General features: G+C 39.5%; 1 protein-coding gene across 1 annotated transcript in view; it reads left to right on the forward strand.

The window, feature by feature from the left end:
- The window catches only part of LOC103267580 (guanine nucleotide exchange factor VAV3-like), a 112,866-nt gene that overhangs the window by 32,127 nt on the left and 59,485 nt on the right, over positions 1 to 21,254 (forward strand). The window contains exons 11-15 of the mRNA XM_008065168.2: positions 2,116 to 2,184; positions 3,859 to 3,945; positions 6,347 to 6,432; positions 8,182 to 8,314; positions 8,687 to 8,796. Coding sequence (XP_008063359.2) covers positions 2,116 to 2,184; positions 3,859 to 3,945; positions 6,347 to 6,432; positions 8,182 to 8,314; positions 8,687 to 8,796 — 485 coding nt within the window. The remainder of the gene's footprint in view (positions 1 to 2,115; positions 2,185 to 3,858; positions 3,946 to 6,346; positions 6,433 to 8,181; positions 8,315 to 8,686; positions 8,797 to 21,254) is intronic.

The following is a 21,254-nucleotide window of genomic DNA, read 5'->3' on the forward strand; positions in this document are numbered from 1 at the left end:
AAGATAATTTATTTCATAACTTTAGTATAGTCAAATATTGATTGAAAAATTTAGAAGGTACAATTTTTAAGAAATATGTTTTTTGGTCCTCTTAGGGTTTTACACAGACTTATAAATGTATAAAATACAATTATACTGTTTTAAAATTCAGTGAACTTTCCCCCTGATTTCTGTTGAGTTGTTCTGTATTTCGAATTTCAAGAGTATGTTTAGTCTCGTGATGACTTTTTAAAATAGAGAAATTTCATTTTGGACACTACACACAGATACAAATTTTAAAGATGTTTTACCATCTGAAAATAGTATAGAATAAAATTTATTTGTCTGGTGTCTAGAAATTTGTTGAACAAATATCCTTATATTTGTCACTTGACATATTTGATGATTTGAAGTGACAGATTTATACAATTAGAATTTTTTAAAGTGGAGGATTGGAAACTTTAAGAATGATTTTTTATTTTCATTTAATAAAGTAAAAGCAAAAATGGGAATAAAAGAATGGACTTTATAGATTTATCACTCTTTACAGTCTCTATAAGTCCTGTTTATAGCAGAAACGCAAGTGGTATTGGGTTCATTAGAGATTTTTGAGTGAATTTCCTGTGCCAAACACAGTCTTAGGCACTCACAATGTAAGACAGGCCCTACACTAATAAAGCTCACTGTTGAGAAGGGAATTTAAGCTGTTAGGCATAACACAATATGAAAGGTGGGTACAGACAAAAACCTAAATTATTAAGCCTAAGAAGACTGGGAACCCAAGCAGTGGCATCTGCCATGGAAGGCTTCCCAGAGAAGTGATTCTTGAGTTGGACTTTGAAGGAAGAGTGAGAGTTTGACAGGTGGATCAGAGGAGAATAACTTCTAAAGAGAAAAAACAGCATTTCTAATGGAGTCTCATTTTGAAAATTGCAGTTAATTTAGTATGAGTAGAATATAGGCTGTTTGGGTGGAACAGAGAGAGCGATTCAGAGAGGTTTGCAGAATTCAGATTATGAGATGCCTAAGAGGTGTGGGGGACAACCTGAGGCTTGTGTTGGGCATTGCAGAAGTCTAAGTAGGGTAGAGACAAGATCTGACTTGCATTTTAGAAAGCCAGCTCTGATGTTAATAGAGTGAATAGACTGTAGTAAGAAGAGACTACAAGTCAGAAGACTGATCAGAAGTCCATTATTATAAGTACCTGTTTGAAAAAGGGCAAGGACCTGAACCCAAGTAGTGGCAGTGAGGATGGCTTCACGGGCAGGATCAGCATTAACATTGCTAGGACATAGGGAGGAAGAGGGAGGAGTCTAGGACACCTTCAAGTTTTAGTTCAAGTGGTGACATTGATGCAAGCACCATCATTTAATAAAACGCAAGCAGAATCAAGGGCTCTAGGTGAAGATGGGAATAAATCAATGACGTTTAGGGCATGTTGGATTTGAGGAGCTCGTGAGATACCCAGGTAGAACTATTTAGTTGGATGTCTGTGGCAGGGACTCAGGCCTGGGTTCTGGGTTGAGCACGTGTGTGAGTGATGACCCCATTAGGTGAAAATTGACGTTGTGACAGTGGTTGTGACAGAATTTGTAGAGTGTGTGAAATAAGAATGAAAGGGACTAGAATGAAAAATCTAGGGGACAGTAACATTTCAAAGGGCAGGTAAAGAAAAAAGAAACTGAAAGACTGAGAATTAGGCAGAACTGTAGGATGCACAAACACAACACTAACAGCAATAACAAACAGGACATCCTGGTGTCCCTGAAACGAGAGGAGAGAGATACTGGGGTCCAGAGACTCAAAGAGTGATGGAGAAGCCAGTGTGATAATAAGTAAAAAGTACCCATGTAGTTAACCGTTCTGGAATCTTCATAACATTTGGGAAGCAGTGTCCGTGTCATGGTGGGGACGGAATACAGATAGAACTTTGAAAAGGTAGATATTTCCACGTGTGTCCCATGTTCTTTTGGTGTCTAGTTGGTCTTACGGTTTCAGATTTTTGATAAAAATGGCCTAGTTGCATCAGATTGATCACATGATAGAAAATGACAATGGCTTATGTGAAAGTGTATTCTTTATTATATCTTAGTTTTAAATCAATGAAAGTTGCACTAAAATATCTCTTCCAATTAGGAACTGGTCAAACACACCACTGATTCCATTGAGAAGGCAAATCTGAAGCTGGCTCTTGATGCAATGAAGGTAAGGCAGCTGTGCCAGGGACTTGTTCATGTTTCCTGTTCTTACCTAAAAATAATAGAATTCAAACTGCTAATACAAGTATATGATAGGCTAAAATATTAGAATACGCATTTGTTGTTGGTGGGGAGAGCTGGATATTTTTTACTGTACTAGATGTCCTCACATGGATTTAATTATTAGACAAAAACACATAAAACTAAGAGATATGTTCAAATAACTGAAGTTTGATGACTTTCATGACTACCAGGAGTCGTTTAATGTGATGATTTTATTTCACGTTCTTTTCACGGTTGCCAGTAGAACACTCTTGGCTTGGGTAAGCAGTGGGTCAGCTGCAGACTGCAGAACCTGCATGACTCTTCTCTTATGAGGATACCTGCCAGGTTACCCTCGGGGCGGCTTTGCATCAGTACAAGTGAATTTCAGTTGGGGTTTCTGTTCTCAGAGAAATCTGAAAACCCAGGACTACAAGTAGACACAGGCAAATGTTTTGAACATATCGAGGGAAAACAAAAGCTCAATTTTCACATTATGCTTAATAAAAGCGACTTTGAAAGAAATCTTTGCTCATGGCTTAAAACATAAGCAAATATTTGCTCTTAAAAACAAAATGGCAAGGTGACCCTGCTCAGAGCAATGCATAATTATTTAACTGTGCGTCTGTACCAATTTGTGTTAGCTTTGCTGTGCAGCTCATTTTAGGCTACAACCAGGAAACATCACATGGTTATTTATGATTATAAAAAAAAAAAAGTCAAACCAAAGTTTCCAATTTTTTCAGCAGTTGTGTATGGATACATCCTACAAAAAGTCAGACTTCCATTTAGAACAAACCTGGGAACTGCTTTTTGAAGAGTTCTGTTCTTTACTGTTGCAGATGAATTTAAGAGGGTAGAGAAAAAAGAAAAAGAGCTCAGAAAACAGTGAAATCTGGAACACATGGCACAAAAATAGCCAGTTACAGTATGGAAAGATTAGCTAATGTTTCCTCAAATACGAGAAAAGACAGTTTAAAATAGGTGAAGCCACATGGAAAGACACAGTGGCAGTTTTTGTTCGCTTTAATTCATGAATTAAATTTAGTTCTAGCACTTTGTGCTGTTTAGTTCCTTACCTGCCTTTTATTTCTCCTTTATTAACTCTTTAAAATGGAACCGGCTTCCTTGACTGAATGCTGTCAGGAACTGAGAAGGCATTCACTGGTTGCAGCAAACAGTCTTGCTGGATTCATTGTCTGAGTTTTAGTTACATTTTCTCTCCACCAATCCTTCGTTCCTGCCCTTATTCTAACCTGTGTAAAAACATAATTCTCTCCAGGTCAGTAATTACCCGTGCTTGGAATTGACATTCTGCAGACCTAGGTTCCTTTTTACTGCTCCATGGCAGCATTTAAAAAAATTTTTGTATTTTCTTAAGGCAACAGCATCCTGACCCTTCTTGGTGAATGTGGGAAATGACAGCTCTTCAGTCTCTCCAGCTGTCCTCCAGACGTTTTGAAACTGCCTTACAGATGCAGCTTTGATTGACTGGGCGTTCATTTTATTGCCATTGAGAAGTTACGGTGGTTACTTTTACCACGAGCGGAATTAATGATGTGTTTTCTTTCCAAGCAGCTCACGTCTCTTCTCTAATCTCAGTGCTTCTTCTTTCTGTACCCGTCTCTCTATTCTCCAGGACTTGGCACAATATGTGAATGAAGTGAAAAGGGATAATGAGACCCTTCGTGAAATTAAACAGTTTCAGCTATCTATAGAAAATCTGGTATGTAATTATCCTTCCATCCGGCTTCCCCTTACCCTCACGCTGGGGGACATTCTAGGAGTTGTTGTTGGAAAAAAGATAGTTTACCTTCAAGTTTCTGTTGTTGGAGGGTTTTTCTGATCCCTCTGGCAGCATTCTCGTGGATGTCTGGGGGTTGCTGTGACGGTTCCTGTCCAGGGACATTCTGCCGAAGTTTGTCCCTCTCATCTTGGTCACACTCTGCCTGCTCTCCTGCAGTGGGAATTCTAATGAGGGACTCCATTCATTTCTTCTCTTTCCCTCATCCTGGTACATATTCACAGCTGACTCCCATTCATTTCTTCATTTTGCATGTATTTACTGAGTGACTGCTATGGGCCAGACACTTCGCTTGGGACTAGGACTGTAACTAGGAACCACATGGTCTCATGATTGAAGAAACAGTGGGGAAAAAAAAAAAAAAGCGTTCAAAACGCCATATTGAAATTGGCGCTGTGAACTGGGTACTGTCACTGAGGATAATAAAGGGAGTCTTCGTTTAGCTAACCTGCTTAGAAAAAGTTCTTTTGAGTCTTTTGAACCGAGACCTAAAAGATTAGAAGAAGCCGGCCATGCAAAGGTCTAGGGGAAAGTGATCTGAGCAAAAATCACAGCCAGTGACATGCCCAGAGACGGGCACAAGCCAGGTGTATCCAAGAAGGTAAGAGTGGCTGGAATGCAGAGCAGAAGGAAGGAGAGTGGGCTCTGGGATGCGAGGGGCGGACAGGGCAGCTGTGTAACCCAGCCTGGGAAGCCAGGGTGCTGAGTTGGGATGTCACTGTGACCGCAGTGGGAAACTAGCAAGAGGCTTCTGTGGGGACTGTCCAGTCTGACTGACATTTCAACAAGACCCTGTGAGCAAGCAGACCCATCAGCAGTTGTTCATGTGTCTTTAAGAGAAGATAGGGCCTGGATGAGCCTGTGGGCGTGGCCTATAGAGATGGGTGGATCTGAGATACATCTGTGGTCGGGCAGCTTCATTGCTGCTTTCTCTGAAACATCGTGAGACTGTCTCTTCCTTCTCACTCATGTGGCCCCATGTCCATTTCAGGACACCATTAGTGGCCACCCCGCCAGACACAGTGGCCCCCCCATCATCACTTCGTGACGTCGCAGTTCCAAAATGCTGATTTTCCAATTCACTCTCTTTCCCAAACATGTCACGATTTTCCATATTTTTTTTTTTTCATTAATCAGTATTTTTTATTATGGTTTTGTGGGGTACAGTTAAGGGTAGGTGTACAATGACGTTTCATTCAGGCACCCTGTAGATAAGAAGTGTTTTCCCATCCCCCGACAGATATTTGCTACTGTTAATCCCATCCCCCTCCCCCCCATAGTTTCCCAGTACCATCCGTCATTTTCTCATAGTATTGCATTGGATGTTCAAGGTCCATTATATGAGTGAGAACATGTGATATTCGGATTTTTGTTTTTGTGAGAGGTCACTCAGTATTATAGACTCTAGTTCCATCCAGGTTGCAGCGAAATTCATGATTTTGTTCTTTTTTATGGCTGCGTAGTATTCCATCGTGTATATGTACCACATTTTTTTAATCCAGTCCTCTTTTGATGGGCAGCATGGTTGTTTCCAGGTTCTTGCTATTGTTTTTTAAGATTCAATTGTATTCAAGATGTGCGTTTGCTCCCCTAGTTTTTTGTGTGTATCTTCTCTGGAGAAATGTCGTTTTAAGGGCTTTGCCCATTTTTGAGTCAAGTTGGTTTGGTGTTTGTCATGCAGGAGTTCTGCATATCAATGACCTGCATTTCCTGCATGTCAATTCCTTATCATTCATAGGGTTCACAAATACTTTCTTCTGTGGGTGGCCTTTTTACTTATCTGATGGTGTCCTTGATGCACGAAAGCTTTTTTTAGTTTTGATGAAGTCCACCTGATCCATCTTTTGTTTCTTGTGCCTTTGGAGTCAAGTCCAATATATCGTTGCTAAATCCAATTGTAATGATATGCATCTGGGAACATTTGTTCCCCTACTGGGCAGTATGCTCCATGCTGCCAGGGTATGTGTTATTTTGCCATCTGTGCTAGTGGCTGGCACACACTAGATGCTCAACAAATATCAGTTGCGAACTTTCTTGTGACTTGGAGCCTTCCAGTTCTCTCTTATCATGGCTTACTTCCCCTTTTAAGATTATAAGTAAAATTAATTAATGACCTTGATATAACCCCTGGGATTACAAAGGACAGACTGTTTAGTGTATCACGTAGACCTGAACCTTTTTGAATAAGTGTGCTTAAAAAATGTAAAACTGATAAAATTTGTTGTGTAATAAGGTAGTTGTCCTTAGCTAATGTCTTTGCTGACATTTGTTTCGGATTTTATGTGATTCTTAAAAACTCAGATGTGTACATTTTGTATTTTAGAACCAACCGGTTTTGCTCTTTGGACGACCTCAGGGAGATGGTGAAATTCGAATAACCACTCTAGACAAGCATACAAAACAAGAGAGGTAAGAAAAAAGAGCAATTCTTATTTTCAAAATAAGTAATTAGTATGTTATTAAGAAGGAAACGACAGACTCAGAAGATAAGCTACATAGAAGCACATGTTTAAAATGAGAACAGAGATAAAGTAACAATAGATAACTACCATAAAAACGTAACTGATTTTTTTGGACTGTATTTTAAAATAACTAAAAATAATAGAAAAATGCCTTAAGAAAGAAGATGAGGTATCATTCAGTGATATTTTCTCAAGGGAAATTGGCAGGTGCTGTCCTTGAATATTAGTAAGTTTGGCTTGGAGCTCTTAGTTATGCATATATGTGTCTATCAAATGGGTGTTTTTGTGACTGAAATGGCTATTTTCTGGACTACCTGGAGAAGAGAAGATCAGCCAGCAGGGGGCAGCATCAGCTCTTGCCTCTGCCTCGATACTGAGCTCCACGGGAGGCTCCAGGGAAATGCCTATCCTTTAAATCTCTCTGGGAGAAATAGACATTAAAAATGATGCCAGTGTTAGGGCTCTGTGAATGTATCATTGTTATCGTCTAAAAAAATGCACACATGTTAACCACCGAGTGTTTATGAAACATATAAGTATTGGCGTTGGATGATAGGGTTTATTTTCTTTCCCAAATTACATTTTTTAAAATAAGAAAAAAGGTGTATTAACACAGATGTTTCACCGTTACTTTTCTAGTTTACATTTTGCTCATATACCCTTCAGGTTGTGTTCTAGGTGGTCCATGAAGTCACGAGAAACAACAGAGAGGGTCAAAGCACAGGCTCCAACATTAGACCTGTTTGTGAATTCTGCTCTGCCCCTCATCAGCAGTGAGACTTTGACAAAATTCTCTAACCTGACTTTGAGCAAATTCTCTAACTTGACCTTGAGCAAATTCTCTAACTTCTGTAAGCCTCTGATTTCCTCCCCAGGAGAATGAAGATGATATTAGTACCTACCCAGCAGGCAGTCCTGGGGATTAAAACTGAGTTATGTTTGTGAAAGGGATGAGCAGTACTGCTCAAGGCATTCTGGCTGTTTTCTAGTAACTTCAGGAGCTACCTGCGATTCTTGTCATTCTTATTATTCTATATTTGTTTGGCTTTTAATTTAAGGAGATGGTAATTGCTTTTGAACAAGCTTTATGGCTTATCTCAATTGGCCTTTTCAGCAACTCTGCAATGTACATTTGCTCTTATTATGATTTTGTCCCTTACCTTTTTGGAGTCAGGGTCTCACTCTGTCATCCAGGCTGGAATGCAGTGGCATGATTATGGCTCACCACAGCCTCAACATCCTCGGCTCAGGTGACCCTTCCTCCTGAGTAGCTGGCACTACAGGTGTGTACCACTATACCTGGCTAATTTTTAAAATTTTTTTTGTGGAGACAAGTTCTTGCTGTGTTTTCCAGGTTGATCTCGAAACTCCTGGGTTCAAGCATTCCTCCTGCCTCAGCCTCCCAAAGTGCTGGGATTATAAGCATGAGCCCCCCACCCCACCAAACCATTTTGCTCATTTTAAAATAGGAAACTGAGGTAAGGTACAGAAAGTCCATTTACATGCTTAAGGGCAGTGCAGGATGCACACAGCTCTTAGAACCTCAAATCACTCATTCTTTTCAGTGTACAACACTGTCTCTTGTCTTTAAGGTTAAGAAAAAACATTTGGTTGGTTTAATTAAATCTTACCAGTAAAAGTCAATACACATGCTTCTATACCATATATGATCAATTCCTCTCTCTCTTTTTCACAGGCATATTTTCTTATTTGATTTGGCTGTGATCGTATGTAAAAGGAAAGGTGATAACTATGAGATGAAGGAAATAATAGACCTTCAGCAGTACAAGATAGCCAACAATCCTACAACGGATAAAGAAAACAAAAAGGTGACCGTTTGGAATCTAATAGCTCTAGGTTACTCCTAACTCTGAATATTCAGGAAAGGCATGCTAATACATTAACCTGAGATGGGGCTTATCGAGGCTTCTTTGTTTCTAGAGACTGAGTACATGCATGCCTTTGTGTCCTTGCCACAGCTGATCTGATCATTTCAAATGCCCTAATGATCAAGATAGTAAAATGCATGTGGCACAGAAATTTTACGGATATGAAGTTGACTACAATAAGCTTGTTTAGTTTGAACCTTGATAATGATATGAGAGGTTTAGGGATAACTATGGTAGTGTTTTAGTGAATTTAGAAACGTGATGTTATTCGTGAGTGATACATATTAACCCAAAGACTGTTACTTTTAACAGTGGTCTTATGGCTTCTACCTCATCCATATTCAAGGACAAAATGGGCTCGAATTTTATTGTAAAACAAAAGATTTAAAGAAGAAGTGGCTGGAACAGTTTGAAATGGCTCTGTGAGTATTTCTACTTTTAAAAGTGCAGTTGTTTCACCTATGAATAATGAGCGACCGGTAACTGGACCCTAAAAACACAGCATGTGTTCAGAGGCAGAGAGAACACTGCAGGGGTAGGAGGGCTCTCCGTCAGCTTCATAACTTTGGTCTCCTGGGAGAGGAGTTTTGGTATATTTCTTCAATAAGTAGAAAGAGGGAGCTCTAACCTTCTGTTTGACTTTGTTAAAGGAATATTTTAGTTCTTTAGCTTTCAAGCAGCCGGAGAAAATACTACTTATTCTAATGATAAATTTTTAATGTAATTATTAGGTTTTTCAGTATATATCCTTAAATAGACATACCCCTTCACTCTTACATGCACAAATAGATATGTGTATACATGTATCTTATATTTAACAGAAAGATTGATCTCTTCTCTATGTTTTTCATGCATTTATTGTTTGACTCTTGGCTAAAATGCTTGATGTAGTCAAGGAATGCGTGAAGGGCTTGATTTCTTTCCGTGTTTTTTATTTCTATTGAAGAGGAATCTCAATAAAGGCGGTGGAAAATAAATCAGGCCTGTTTCAAAAGGAGTGGCACACAGAGATGTAATTACCCATGAGCATGTCATTATAGGTGTTTCTTTTTAGTTTTGATGTTTAAGGATTGAAAGGTGCATAATGACCCTTGGGTGGAAATATATAGGTTACCCTGAAATAAAACTGTGAGCAGAAGGTGAAATTAAGGAAAACCACATTTGGAATTTGTTTCATTTGTGTTCCAGTTTTATTTACCAATTGTTGACAAATTCTATCAATTTTTTTGTTGGCTTTTTGTTTTTCTTTGTTTTAAGAAATACTCGTGTTAATATAAACTAGAGGTAGTCTTAGAATGTTTCATTGCAGATCTGAAAAGAGGAATGTATTCTCTTAAGATTATTTTATCTAATATCTTGAGAGACAGAATTGTATAGCTAAAATACTTTTAAGCTTATAGACAATTCTGTGTTTAGCTGTGATCACTGCCATGAACTTGGTGCACTGTGTTAGCCACTTTATTTAACCTCTCACAGCCTCAGTTTCTTCATCTGTGACATAGGGGTACTATTTATTTCAAATTTATCAAACATATCAAATTTCAAATAATACATATGAGCAGAGCACTAGCCAAATAGTACAAAAGCAGGTGTATGACATTGAACAGTAGGTGATATTTATTGTTATTGCTATTGTTAGTATTGCTTTGTATTTAGGATCCTAGTATACTTACTAGTACTCATAAAACTAGATAAGGCCGGGCACAGTGGTTCGTACCTGTAATCCTAGCACTTTAGGAGGCCGAGTCAGGATTGCATGAGCCCAGGAGTTTGAGACTAGTCTAGGTAACATAATGAGACTGTGTCTCTACAAAAATAAAAATAAAAAAATTATGGGCATGGTGGTACATGCCTGTAGTCCCAGCTACTCAGGAGGCGGAAGGATCGCCTGGTCCAGGAGGTCAAGACTGCAGTAGCTGTGAGTGTGCCATTGCACTCCGGCCTGGGTGACAGAGCCAGACTCCAACTCAAAAACAAAAACAAAAAAACTCCACCAAACCTCAAACTACATAGCATCTTCCAACTTACTGTTATGCTTCATATAATTTATTATTGATTACAGTTATTAAACAAAAGGACTTTGTGTATTTTGTGTAGTAAGGCAGTGGCTATACTGCAGGGACTTATTTGGTTTTGGACACAAGCAATGAAGTTAGTGACCTCTGTCCAGTCTCTGATTAAGAATGGGCTTCATAATAAACCCAGTATGCTTTCAGTGAGGCACCTGGAGTGATAGGACGTTAGGGCTAGTGAGAATGTGCAAGGGCAGAGCTGATCTAAAGCCTTTGCTCTTGAGGGAAGGATGCTAGGGTTGTATTTTCTGATGGGGTCTGTTTGGCTACATCATCTTTAGATGAATGGAGGAATTTCTGCAGAGGAAGTTGAATTTCTTGTCTCAGAGCAGGCATGCTCATTGGCCTTTATGATAGACATATCAGTGACTATTTTGTTCAGTTGCCATAAACCAACTGAACTGAATTATAATCAGCTAATTCCTGGTTATAAGAGACTTGGCAAGATAGATGCCTATTCCACTTTGATGGAAAGGAATCTGGGATAGGTAGATGAGGGGTGGTATGGTAGCTCTCAGGGTATCATTAGGGACTTGTCTTATGTCTTCTAGCCCTGCCATTATCATCATTTGGCGTCTATCCTCAAGGTTGGTTACCTTGTTGTCTAAGATAGCTACTGGATTGCCAGTTATAAAATCCACGTTCTTGGTGGCAGAAGGTATTCCCTCACTTTTATGGATCCTTCGCAGAAATACCACACACTTATGTGATGTAGTACTGACCAGAGCTTAGTCACGGGGCCACACTTGACAAGGGAGGCTGCAGATACAATTTTTGTTCCCGGTAGAATTATGCCTGGCTGAGAATCAAGGTTCTCTTACTGTGGAGGATGGGAAGAATGGTTAGTTGTAGACAGCTAGCAGTCACTGCCTTACAGGTATATACATAAAGGAATATGTATAGATTTAAATTGTTCTACCATGATAAGAATGGCTGGAGCACATGCAGGGAACCAGGGATTCTTAATCTTTGATTATTTTCCAAGCATCTCAACAATATAATAAGGCATTGATAGAAGTCATTTTGTATTTTAGAGTTCTATTGACTGTCCATATGTCCATGCAGACAGTGAGAGGGTAGAAATAATTTTCTGGAGAATTGCTCGGAGCTGAAGTTGAGGACTTCCATAAGCAGGGGTTGTATTATAGATGGTAAAATCTGATCAAGCATCAGAATATCCAGTACTTCACTTCCTCCTCTTTTTCTAGAAGCTCATTATATAGGAAAGCTCTGATAATATCCACTTCCAGCTTTGTTAAGACAACTCTTACCTGTCTTGTGCTCACGAAAATAGAGTAATCTAGGTGTCTTGACATTTAAGATCTTGCCTATGGTTCAAGTTTTGTCATTTTGTCTATTATCTAAAATTCTAGTACTCTTACTTTATTTTACAAGTCATGAAGACTAAAAGAAAACTAATATTGCAGCATCTATCAAGTACATGGAAAACAGTGAGCCTTGTGTGTGTCCACAGGACGGCTTCTTCCTGGTGTCTTTAGCATTAGCACGGGTCCCTTGGGTTCTCCTGGAGCCTGGACTACTGCTTCAAGGAATTCTGAAAAGGAAAGGGAGGCATTGGTGGGAGGTTGGTGGGAGCTTGATTAAAGGAGCTGATATTTTTAAGACTGATGAAATGCTTGCCAGTTCTATTTATAGAAGATGGCAGTTCTACTGTTTATAGGACGATTGGATCGTTTTTATTTAAAATTATTGCAAATCACCTTTAAGGTGCTAAAAATACTGCTCTTAGTTTAGAACATTAAAAAAAGGCCATAGAAAAGCATGAATACCAATAAACAGCAAGTCTCCAGTGAACTTGCATCATCTCCCCAGAGGTGACTTCAATCCCAGCCTCTGTCTTTCCCAAGCACATCCCTGTCCTGGCTTCACAGTCATGTTCGCTGACCTTCTTTGGCCATAACCACTTCCAGCACTTAAAATATGCAGTGAACCACATCAGAACTTGGTAAACCTCTGCAGGAAAGGCTGAGCAAAGAGAAAAGCAGCAGTGACCCACTTGGATAGGGCAGGAAGAAGGATTTTTCTTTTTCTTTTTTTTTTCAATGAGAAGAAGTGGCGGTAGGACTGATTGCTCTTGAGGTTGTTGTAACAATTATTGAACCAAATGATGTTCAAGTGCTTTAGCTCTGGGGGCCCTACACACTGAAGAATATATTTAAATCTTTAAGGGGTTGGTGGATATGCATTGCTTACTTTTATTTGTTCCAGAACAGCTTTTTGTCACTTACTGTCTCTCACAATCCCATGGAGACATCTGTGAAAAGGATGGCATTTGTAAAAAGGAAGGTTTTTATTGGGTTAAGCCGGTCATCATAATGATGTCGGAAAATGTGGGTGAGCGTGGCTATAGCAATGTGCAAAATTTTGTTAAGAAGCTATGGATATGTTTTCCCCAAATCCAATATACCCACTGTGCTTTTATGATTCCTTCCATTAGATTTAAATTAATAGACCTTGGCATACCCATTTGATAGCTCAGGAGATGAGCCTTCACAGGAGGATTTTAGCACATTTGTACAAGTTTGATGCTCTATCATTTGCAGTACAGTTCAGGAGCTCAGCTCACAGGATTTTCGTTATCCATGAGGGTGCTGAAATAACTAACTGGACTCAGATGGTGTTATCGAAAACTAGAGTCAGGTTTTTTTTTTTTTTAATTCTTTTTGTTTTTATTTTTTCACTGTGAAGGGGACCTAGGGATCAGCCAGTTTCCTTAAATGACCCAGGAATAAGTCAAAACTGGTTAAAATGCAAAACAAAGAAGTAGAATAATGGAATAAGGAGTTTATTTATTTATTTTAAGAAGAGTTAAAAAGAAAATGATAGGTAAAATAGAAAGCATACCATTAGCTTTGCATCTGGTAGAAAATGATAGATTCAGAGTCAGCCTCTGTTATGTTTATTGGAGGAAAATGAATAGGCCCTCTTGCCTGGAATTTCATCTGACTGACCTGACCTATTTCTTAAAATGCTAACAATTCACATTTAGTCCCTTGAATGAAGAAGGCCCCTTCGAAGATGCATATACCATTATGCTAGCTACTCTCTAAGATTTCTTGACTGTGTAATATATGCCAGGCACAGTTCTTCATGGATTACCTAAGGAAAAGAGCATAGAGGTCAGTCATGTCTGCTGAAATATTAGCCTGGGACATATTTCTGTTAAACACCCGGACTCATGACAGTAAGTGGAAGAGAATGAGGAGGGGGATGGGGGGACTCTGGGACCAGGTTACACTGTCCTGTTGGTCATCGGAGGGGCAACCTTGAGCTTTGTGTCTCCCAGAATGAACCCTAAGAAGGTGCGGTCCTGGTGAGATGGGTCGGGAAGTGAGAATCCAGCCATTAAGCTCCACAAATCACATTTAATCTGAGGCACAGTGTTTCTTTCTAATTTATTCCCCATCTACTTCCAGAAGGAATTTGAAGCCACAATAAAAAGCACATACCACAGAATTAAAAAGAAAAATTTAAATAATCAGAGGTCAAACAGAACAGTGTCTCCAAGCATTTCCTTCAACCACAGGCCCCGCTGAATGAGAACGTTTTCTTGAAATTTCCCCTCTGTGGTTTGTATGATGAAAACAATAGGCATGTTTACCACATTTCAAATCTGAAATTATATTTCATCATTGATTTTAATCTAAAGATATGGCTCAGATATTCTGGGTACCAGAGAGAGAGAGAGAGACAGAATTACCAGAGGAAATTTCATTCATTCTGCAAATATTTATTGAGCACTTACTTGCCTTGTTGCTGGACACTGTTGGAAGCCCTGGGTATATAGCAATGGGGGGGCATTGCAATTGAATTTAAATATTATTATTTCAAAATATAATAATATTTAGTTAATATATAATGGATTAAGTTTCAGAGATAGGCTCTTTATTCAAATTGTCTTTTCTTCCAACCCCATTTACTCAAGGATCAGTAGATGAAGACTCAAGAGTTGCTGTTGGCACAGCCGCCTCCCTCCATGGGTGATCCATCGCTTGCCAATCTCTGCGGATTAAACCTGACCACTTGCTGGTGCCCTCTGTTGCCAAGCCCACGGCTGAAGCCTTCTGCACCTCTAATTAGCTCCTGTATTCCCTCCCTCCTCCCAAGCAGTTCATTCTTCACAAGCATCGGGGTGATCCTATTGTGCTCTGCCCCACTTCCAACCCATTCACTGTTGGCTATTTATTGGACTTGGGTAATATCAGAATTCTTACCAGGACAGAAGAAGGTCCTCCATGATTCTCTCCCACCTGTCTTTCCAGCCACGTCTCATGTCAGTTTTCCCTGTGCGTTTTTCTTGAGTTCTCTTGTAGATTTCAGTTACTGGAGAATGCCCAGGCCCAGTTCTCACCTGAGGCTCCCCTGCCCGGGACAGTCTTTCCTCTTGGTTTTTGGAGAGCTGGTCTGTCTCCTACAGGTCTTGGCTTCAAATGTTGCTTTGGGAGGAAGGTCTCTCTCCTGACCCCTCAGCTGAATGAGTAATTCCACCTCCCCAGGTTCTCTCGCAATGTTAATTATATTGCTAGAAAAAATTATCCAAGCGTAGTGCTTACAGCCTTCCTTCCGTCCAGGAGTCTCCCTGCCTGTGAGAGGGAATCTGTTCTTTGTCCACTCCATTTTACCTTTCTTTTCTTCTCCTCGAGTGTAAGAATTCTATCTTCCTTATTGTGAGAGAAACTAAATGGAACGATGTGTTGAGGGCTGGGAGAAAGGGAAGAAGAAAGCCTCATGAACCAGGGCCAGAAAGGAAGCATTGGGTTTTGGTGGGAGTGAGGTCCTGAAAGGTGGAGACTGAGGAACTTGGGAGGGGAAAGGCCTTTGGAGACGCTAGTCTTTGCACTCTGAATTGTATCCCCTCGTACATGCTTTGAAATGCTAAGAAGGGAATTGCTTTATGGTTATTCTGGTCGCCTTATGTGTACCTTTAGTGGCTGAGGGAAAGAATGAGCAACCTGACCCTTAATGGGGTTACCATGAGATCTGCTTGCTGTTTAATATCTGTTTCTTCCCTAGACTGTGAGTACCAGGAGGGCAGGAATCTTGTTCATGTTGTTCACATGCGGGATCTGTCCCAGCACAGAACTTGGCACATAGTAGGCAATCATATTTTTGTGGTCAGTTTGAAATTTTACTTTCTAAGTTTTTTTGACAACAAAGACAATCAAAGAAACAAAGATGTGATGCATCATGGAATTCTTATTATCTGATAAAATATAACAGCGGTGCTTGGGTGGAGAGGCTTTTTCTTTTATGATAAGAAGGCTATGCAGTGTGTGTTCTTAGGTAGGAGGCATTGCAAAACATAGTTCTCTACTGCATTACACTTTTTGACATTCTTCAAGTTGATGTTATATGTCATTATGTCTTTCTCATGTTTGCCTTCAGCTATGAGATTGCATTTTTTCTAAGGCATTTTTGTAGACATCTAACCTGGTGCTAGCTTTTCCAGATAGGATTCTTTCTGGCAGTCTGGCTTGCTTGGATGAAACTTTTAGAATGAAGCAGGAGGGTGATTTTCATGTTACCTAGCCTGTCTTTATGTAGCATGGATCTCATTCATCTGTATGCTAAAACCTGCAGAAAAACATGCAGCTCTCATGCTATTTGGAGCTTCCTTTCCTCTTGGAGATGAAGATAGAGCCTGGCCCAAATTTCAGTCCTAGGATCTGAGGAGCTCAACGCTCACCTGCTTCCTCGTATTTTCCTTTGTCCACATTCCTTACCCCTTAGGACGTGTGTGTGTGTGTGTGTGTGTGTGTGTGTGTGTGTGTGTGTGTGTGTGTATTTGTGTGTTTTACCCAATAGGCCCAGAAAAAAGACTCCATTCCTTTTCCATTTTCCACCGGAAATCCAGTCATGGTCCACATTTTGTTGTGCTGACAGGTGTCACCGAGAGGCTCGTGTCATGTACCTGTTCCCTCTGCCATTTCCTGGTCCACAGAGACCTTGCCAGCATCTGGAGTGTGACGTTCCCTCCACCCTCCTTGTGTTGCTCCCTGCAGTGGGCCAGTGCTCCTGAGGTCACCCCTTTTCTTCTGGGGAGTGACTGGTCAGGCCAGGCAAGCACCTCCCCTTACCCATCCTGGGATTTAGAGCCACGAAGCCATGTTCTGTTGCAAATCAATTTAAAATTAAGTTCTCTGGTGAATGTTTCAAAACAAGATGGCCTTTTTGGTTAATTTTTGAAAGAACCGTGTTTATATTATCAAAGGTTTGGCAGCAAATTTGACCTTCTGTTGTAAAATTTAAAAAGACTGACTTTGTTTATATTTTTGCCCAGATGGAGATGCCACTAGTACCAACATGAAGCTAAGTCAGAGAGTTGTAGAGCAGGCTCAAATCATAACTTGCTATTATTACAACCTCTCCCTCTTCTTCCTCTCCCTCCACCTCCCTGCTCCATCTTCATTTTCTTCATCAGAAAGGTCTGCTTGACTCTTCCCAAACGTAAAAATAAGTATCTGTTGACACAAAAATTTCATCTCTTGGATCAAGGGCCAGCAAAATTTTTTTTGATAAGGGGCCAGAAAGTAAATAGTTTAGGCTTTGTGGGCTGTGTAATCTCTGTTGGAACTGCTCAGTCCTGTCATGACTAAATACTAATATAGCCACAGATAATGCATAAATGAATGAATGTGGTGTATTCCAATAAACCAGTCAGGGGGCTGTATTTGGCCCTTGGGCTGTAGTTAGTGACCCCTGAGGATTTAGTTCTAAGGAATGTAGTGAATATGTGTTACCACTAAATGATCTCAGCTGTCATGAAATCACACTGTGGCCCTTTTTAGAAGTGTGATCTTTTTGTCTCAGTGATTCTGCTAGGTCATCGTGATGATTTAGCCCTAAAATGCTCCCTACTCCACCAAAACAAAAAATAAAAACAAAACAAAACAAAACACCTGGATGAATTGTCTCCATTTAGCATCTTTTTAAAAAACTGTCTCATTGAATATTAAAAACATCTGCTTAAAGAGCAGACTGCATCTTTTCAGCTATCCGGCTTCATTAAATTTTATTATGTGGTTTATTGGAAAGGACAGTAAGTCCCACAGAACCCAGGCCTGTGGCAGCAATGTGGTATGCTTTCTCTACTCAGTAGTCAACCACATCCACAAGAAACGCCTTTTAATCAGCGATGCTCTTTGTGTTCTTGAAGCATTTTCTTCCCAGCAGCGATGCCATTTGTGCTTGCTATTTATTCTGAAATTTCCTCCCTGGAGAGCACACTCAAGAGAACCAGAAGGGGGACAAAGGGAGGCTGTGGTGGTATCAAGAGTTGGGCAGAAGGGAGCTTTCTAGATGAGCCGTGTGTGGGGGTGACATTTTGACACCTGCTTTGGCATTTTCTTGGTGTCCAAAGCCTGTGAGTGTCTGTTTGGAAACTGGAGACCTTACTGGCATAATGGCTAAAATACCAGTCCACAAACCATCTCTGCCCATGTGCATTTTTTGTTTGTTTATTTTGGAGGAGTTATTTTTCCTAAAAACAACCTTTTATTCTTCCTCCTTACAAGGCTTTCATGACGAGCTTTCCACATGAAGAATTTGCTTTGGGTGTGGAATTCACCCGCCCCATTCGTTGCCCTGGGCTCTGCTGAGTCTCATGGTGTTGACCCGTTCACATTAATCTCTCGAGCTGAAGCCAGCTCAACTCTCCCTGAATCTAATGTATTGTCTATAACCTTTCAAAATTGGCAGTTAAGTCGGGAGAGGGAACTATACTGGCAGCAATAAAAGGAAGTAGGACACGGGACAGTGCTTAGAGAAAAAAAATCACAGCTGTCGTAAGATGGAGTCTTTCAGTAGCCTGTTGGATCCAGAAACACGCGAAAGCATTTCATGCATGACGAAGCGTTAGTAAATATTAAATAGTGTTCTTGTTGTGTTATTGCCTAGTGGGGATTAAGCTCTTTTCTTTTGCTCTGGTTTGTGTTTAGTACTTATTTGACATTTTTTGGCATTCTCGAGCATGCTTATGAAGAAGAAGTCATAGGAGGAAAAGCAAAGGCTAGAGATCACAATTTCCATCAACGAGAAAAGCATTGCTCTGGTTAAAACTAAATGCAAATAAAATTATTAAGCTTAATTAGTGTTGGTTTCTCTGAGCCTTTATAACAGAGCCTTTGATCTGCTGATTTTTCTTCTTCTTTTTACATGAACAATAATAGTACAACCAGGAGTGTTTAACCTGGCAGTGGTGAACACTGTGCTGTCTCCAGCTTGTCTGGATAGGGCAGGGTTTAACACAAAGAGTAGGTTCGTTTTAGAATTGTTTGTTGTACTGAGTCATCTTGGTATATGGTTTCCTCTAAAAAAAAAAAAAAGGCAAACAACAACAACAACAAAAACCGGGCATCATCTCCACTACAGTGAGTCCTATGATAGTAAGCTAGCTTTAACCTTAAGTCTGAACCTAATCATTAATGTCACATGTGCCACTTTAAGGATATTTCTTAGTAAGAAATTATTAGGGCATAGGTATTACCACTTGGGCCGACACAATACAAAATAAGCTGCAATTGGAAATTGACAATCCTTACCCTGGAGACAATGGGAGAAACTTGGTTTCTTGCTTCATGGGGCAGTAGACAGTAGTAATCTAGTTGTTGAGACAATTAGAAAGTCATACTTGAAACAGTTTTCGAATAAGATTATGTAGTGTATATCTATATACATCCATTTGTTTATGTATTTATTGAGCATCTCATACATGCCCAGGAGGTGTTCTAGGGATAGATTAAGACAAGTTCTTTTATGAAGTGTATATATTGTAACAAGGCTAGTTTTCTCAAGTCAGCATTTTCATGTTAATGCAAAACAGTGATAAATTGCGAGGTACATAAACTGATCTGTACTACACATTGTTTTGATGTGAGGATAATAGGAATGGAAATTTCAGTGTAGAAAAGTCCTATGCATGTGATACTAGTGAACAAATTTTCAAAGAGTTATTGGGCCCCAGGGCATCTAGGAAAGGCATTTGCAACTGAAGATTTTTTTCTCTTCATTTAGAAAAGGCAAGTTGTTGTAAGTTAAGTATATATGATTTTTGCTTCACATAATTAGGAAAAAAATACCCTTATTTTAAATTTTGTTTTAGTTGTTTTTTCCCCATAAATTCTAAATACCTTTTTATAATGATCGAATTCTTCAGAAACTGTACTGTTTTATAAACTCATAAACTCTCTGAAGACAAGGATACAGTTTCTCTGTTTCAGCTATTCACTCCCTGAGCCCTTCCTACAACTTCTCTCCAAGGGCAGTCTATGCTTGAATGCCTCTTTTGATGAGGAACTCATTGCCTCTAGAATTATCTACTCTATCTTTGATTAGCTCTCACTGTAGAAAACTCTTCCTTATAATGAGTTGAAACTTCTTGGGCCCAAATAGAGCATGTTACTGCTTTGCCTATGTGGAAACCTTTCAGATAGTTAAAGATAGATGTTCCTCCAAGTCCATGCTTAAAACATATTTTTCTCCAATAAATGGAAATCAACTTAGTTTAGGAAGATTCTTTCATTAACTAGTTTACTGAATGCTAATCAGGATCAGGTAAAGGTGCAGATAAATTCAATGTTTAATATCAATCCAATATTTTGGGTAGGGTGCAACGAACGCTGAATGCTATAGTCATCGCAGAGAAGTAAATAGGATGGTTTATCATTCTGAGGTGTTTAGAAATCAATTTTGGGACATCTGATTGAATAGCATTTTAATAGTCTGCTTTTGAGTATTTCAAGGAAGGTTTCAGATAGTAATTCCTTCATGTTTGAGTATTTAGAGTCCAGTGGCCTGGAGTGATAATCCTGGACTCTTATATAGTGCTTTACTATTTTAAAGTGTTTTTGGATAATACCTCATTTGATTCTTGAGGAGTCCTGGGAGGCAGCTGGGAAGATATTATTATTATTTTTTTAAAAAAAGAGAGAAGACAGAGGAGAGATTTAAGTATTTTGCGCGTGTGTTTTTCAGTTAGTGAGAGGCGGATGCTGAGCTTGAATCCCAGTCCAGGGCTTTTCCCCTCACGCCAGGTTGCCTTATTAATAGTGAGGAAGCCTACTGTTGTTTGCCAAAGATGAAAGTTTCCTTTGGTTTGTTTTATAAGCAAGAGGCATTTTTGTGTGGTATATTCATTCTCTAGATGATTTGGAATTTAAATACTTTCCGCTTTTTTTCAGTGATGCTATTGGGTAAGAATTTTGACAGTTTTACAGAGCCAAATAATAATTAACACTGTATATATCACTAACAACAATTTGTAAGGATAATTTTGGCTTCCAAGAACTTTCTTAGAGCAAAGTTAATAAAATCTTAATTTACAAGTTTATTTCTATTGAAAATTTGGGTACATGTACCTTATCACGGGATCAAGCCTACTGTGATTTATGCAAAGTTTTGATTTTATTTGGCTTTGTGATATTTTCTTCTTCCAGATGTTTCGATTACGAGATTTCAGTCTCAGATTTTAAGTTCTGTTTTTAGAAGTAAAAGAATTGGGGAGGAAAAGCCTCATGGTCTGTGGCTAAACCCCTGTTAGTTCTCAGAGTGGATTAAGATGAGTCCTAAATAAACGTGTGTTTTTTTCATCTAGTACTTTGATAACATTGGATGTTTATTACATAAGTTGCTGAAGGTATGAACACAGTGTGATAACACTGTCATCCTTCTCCTTCAGGGTAAACTTTAGACTAAGCGTTGAATAGCTTCTCCTTTCTGGGGAGAACCAGATTTCAAGTGGTTATCTAAATCGCGTTTGGCCAGTCTTTCGCATATTAGAATAGCAGGCT

This window comes from Carlito syrichta, unplaced genomic scaffold, assembly GCF_000164805.1.
Source record: "Carlito syrichta isolate Samal-C Ts95f unplaced genomic scaffold, Tarsius_syrichta-2.0.1 Scaffold308179, whole genome shotgun sequence".
Classification (NCBI taxonomy): Eukaryota; Metazoa; Chordata; class Mammalia; order Primates; family Tarsiidae; genus Carlito; species Carlito syrichta.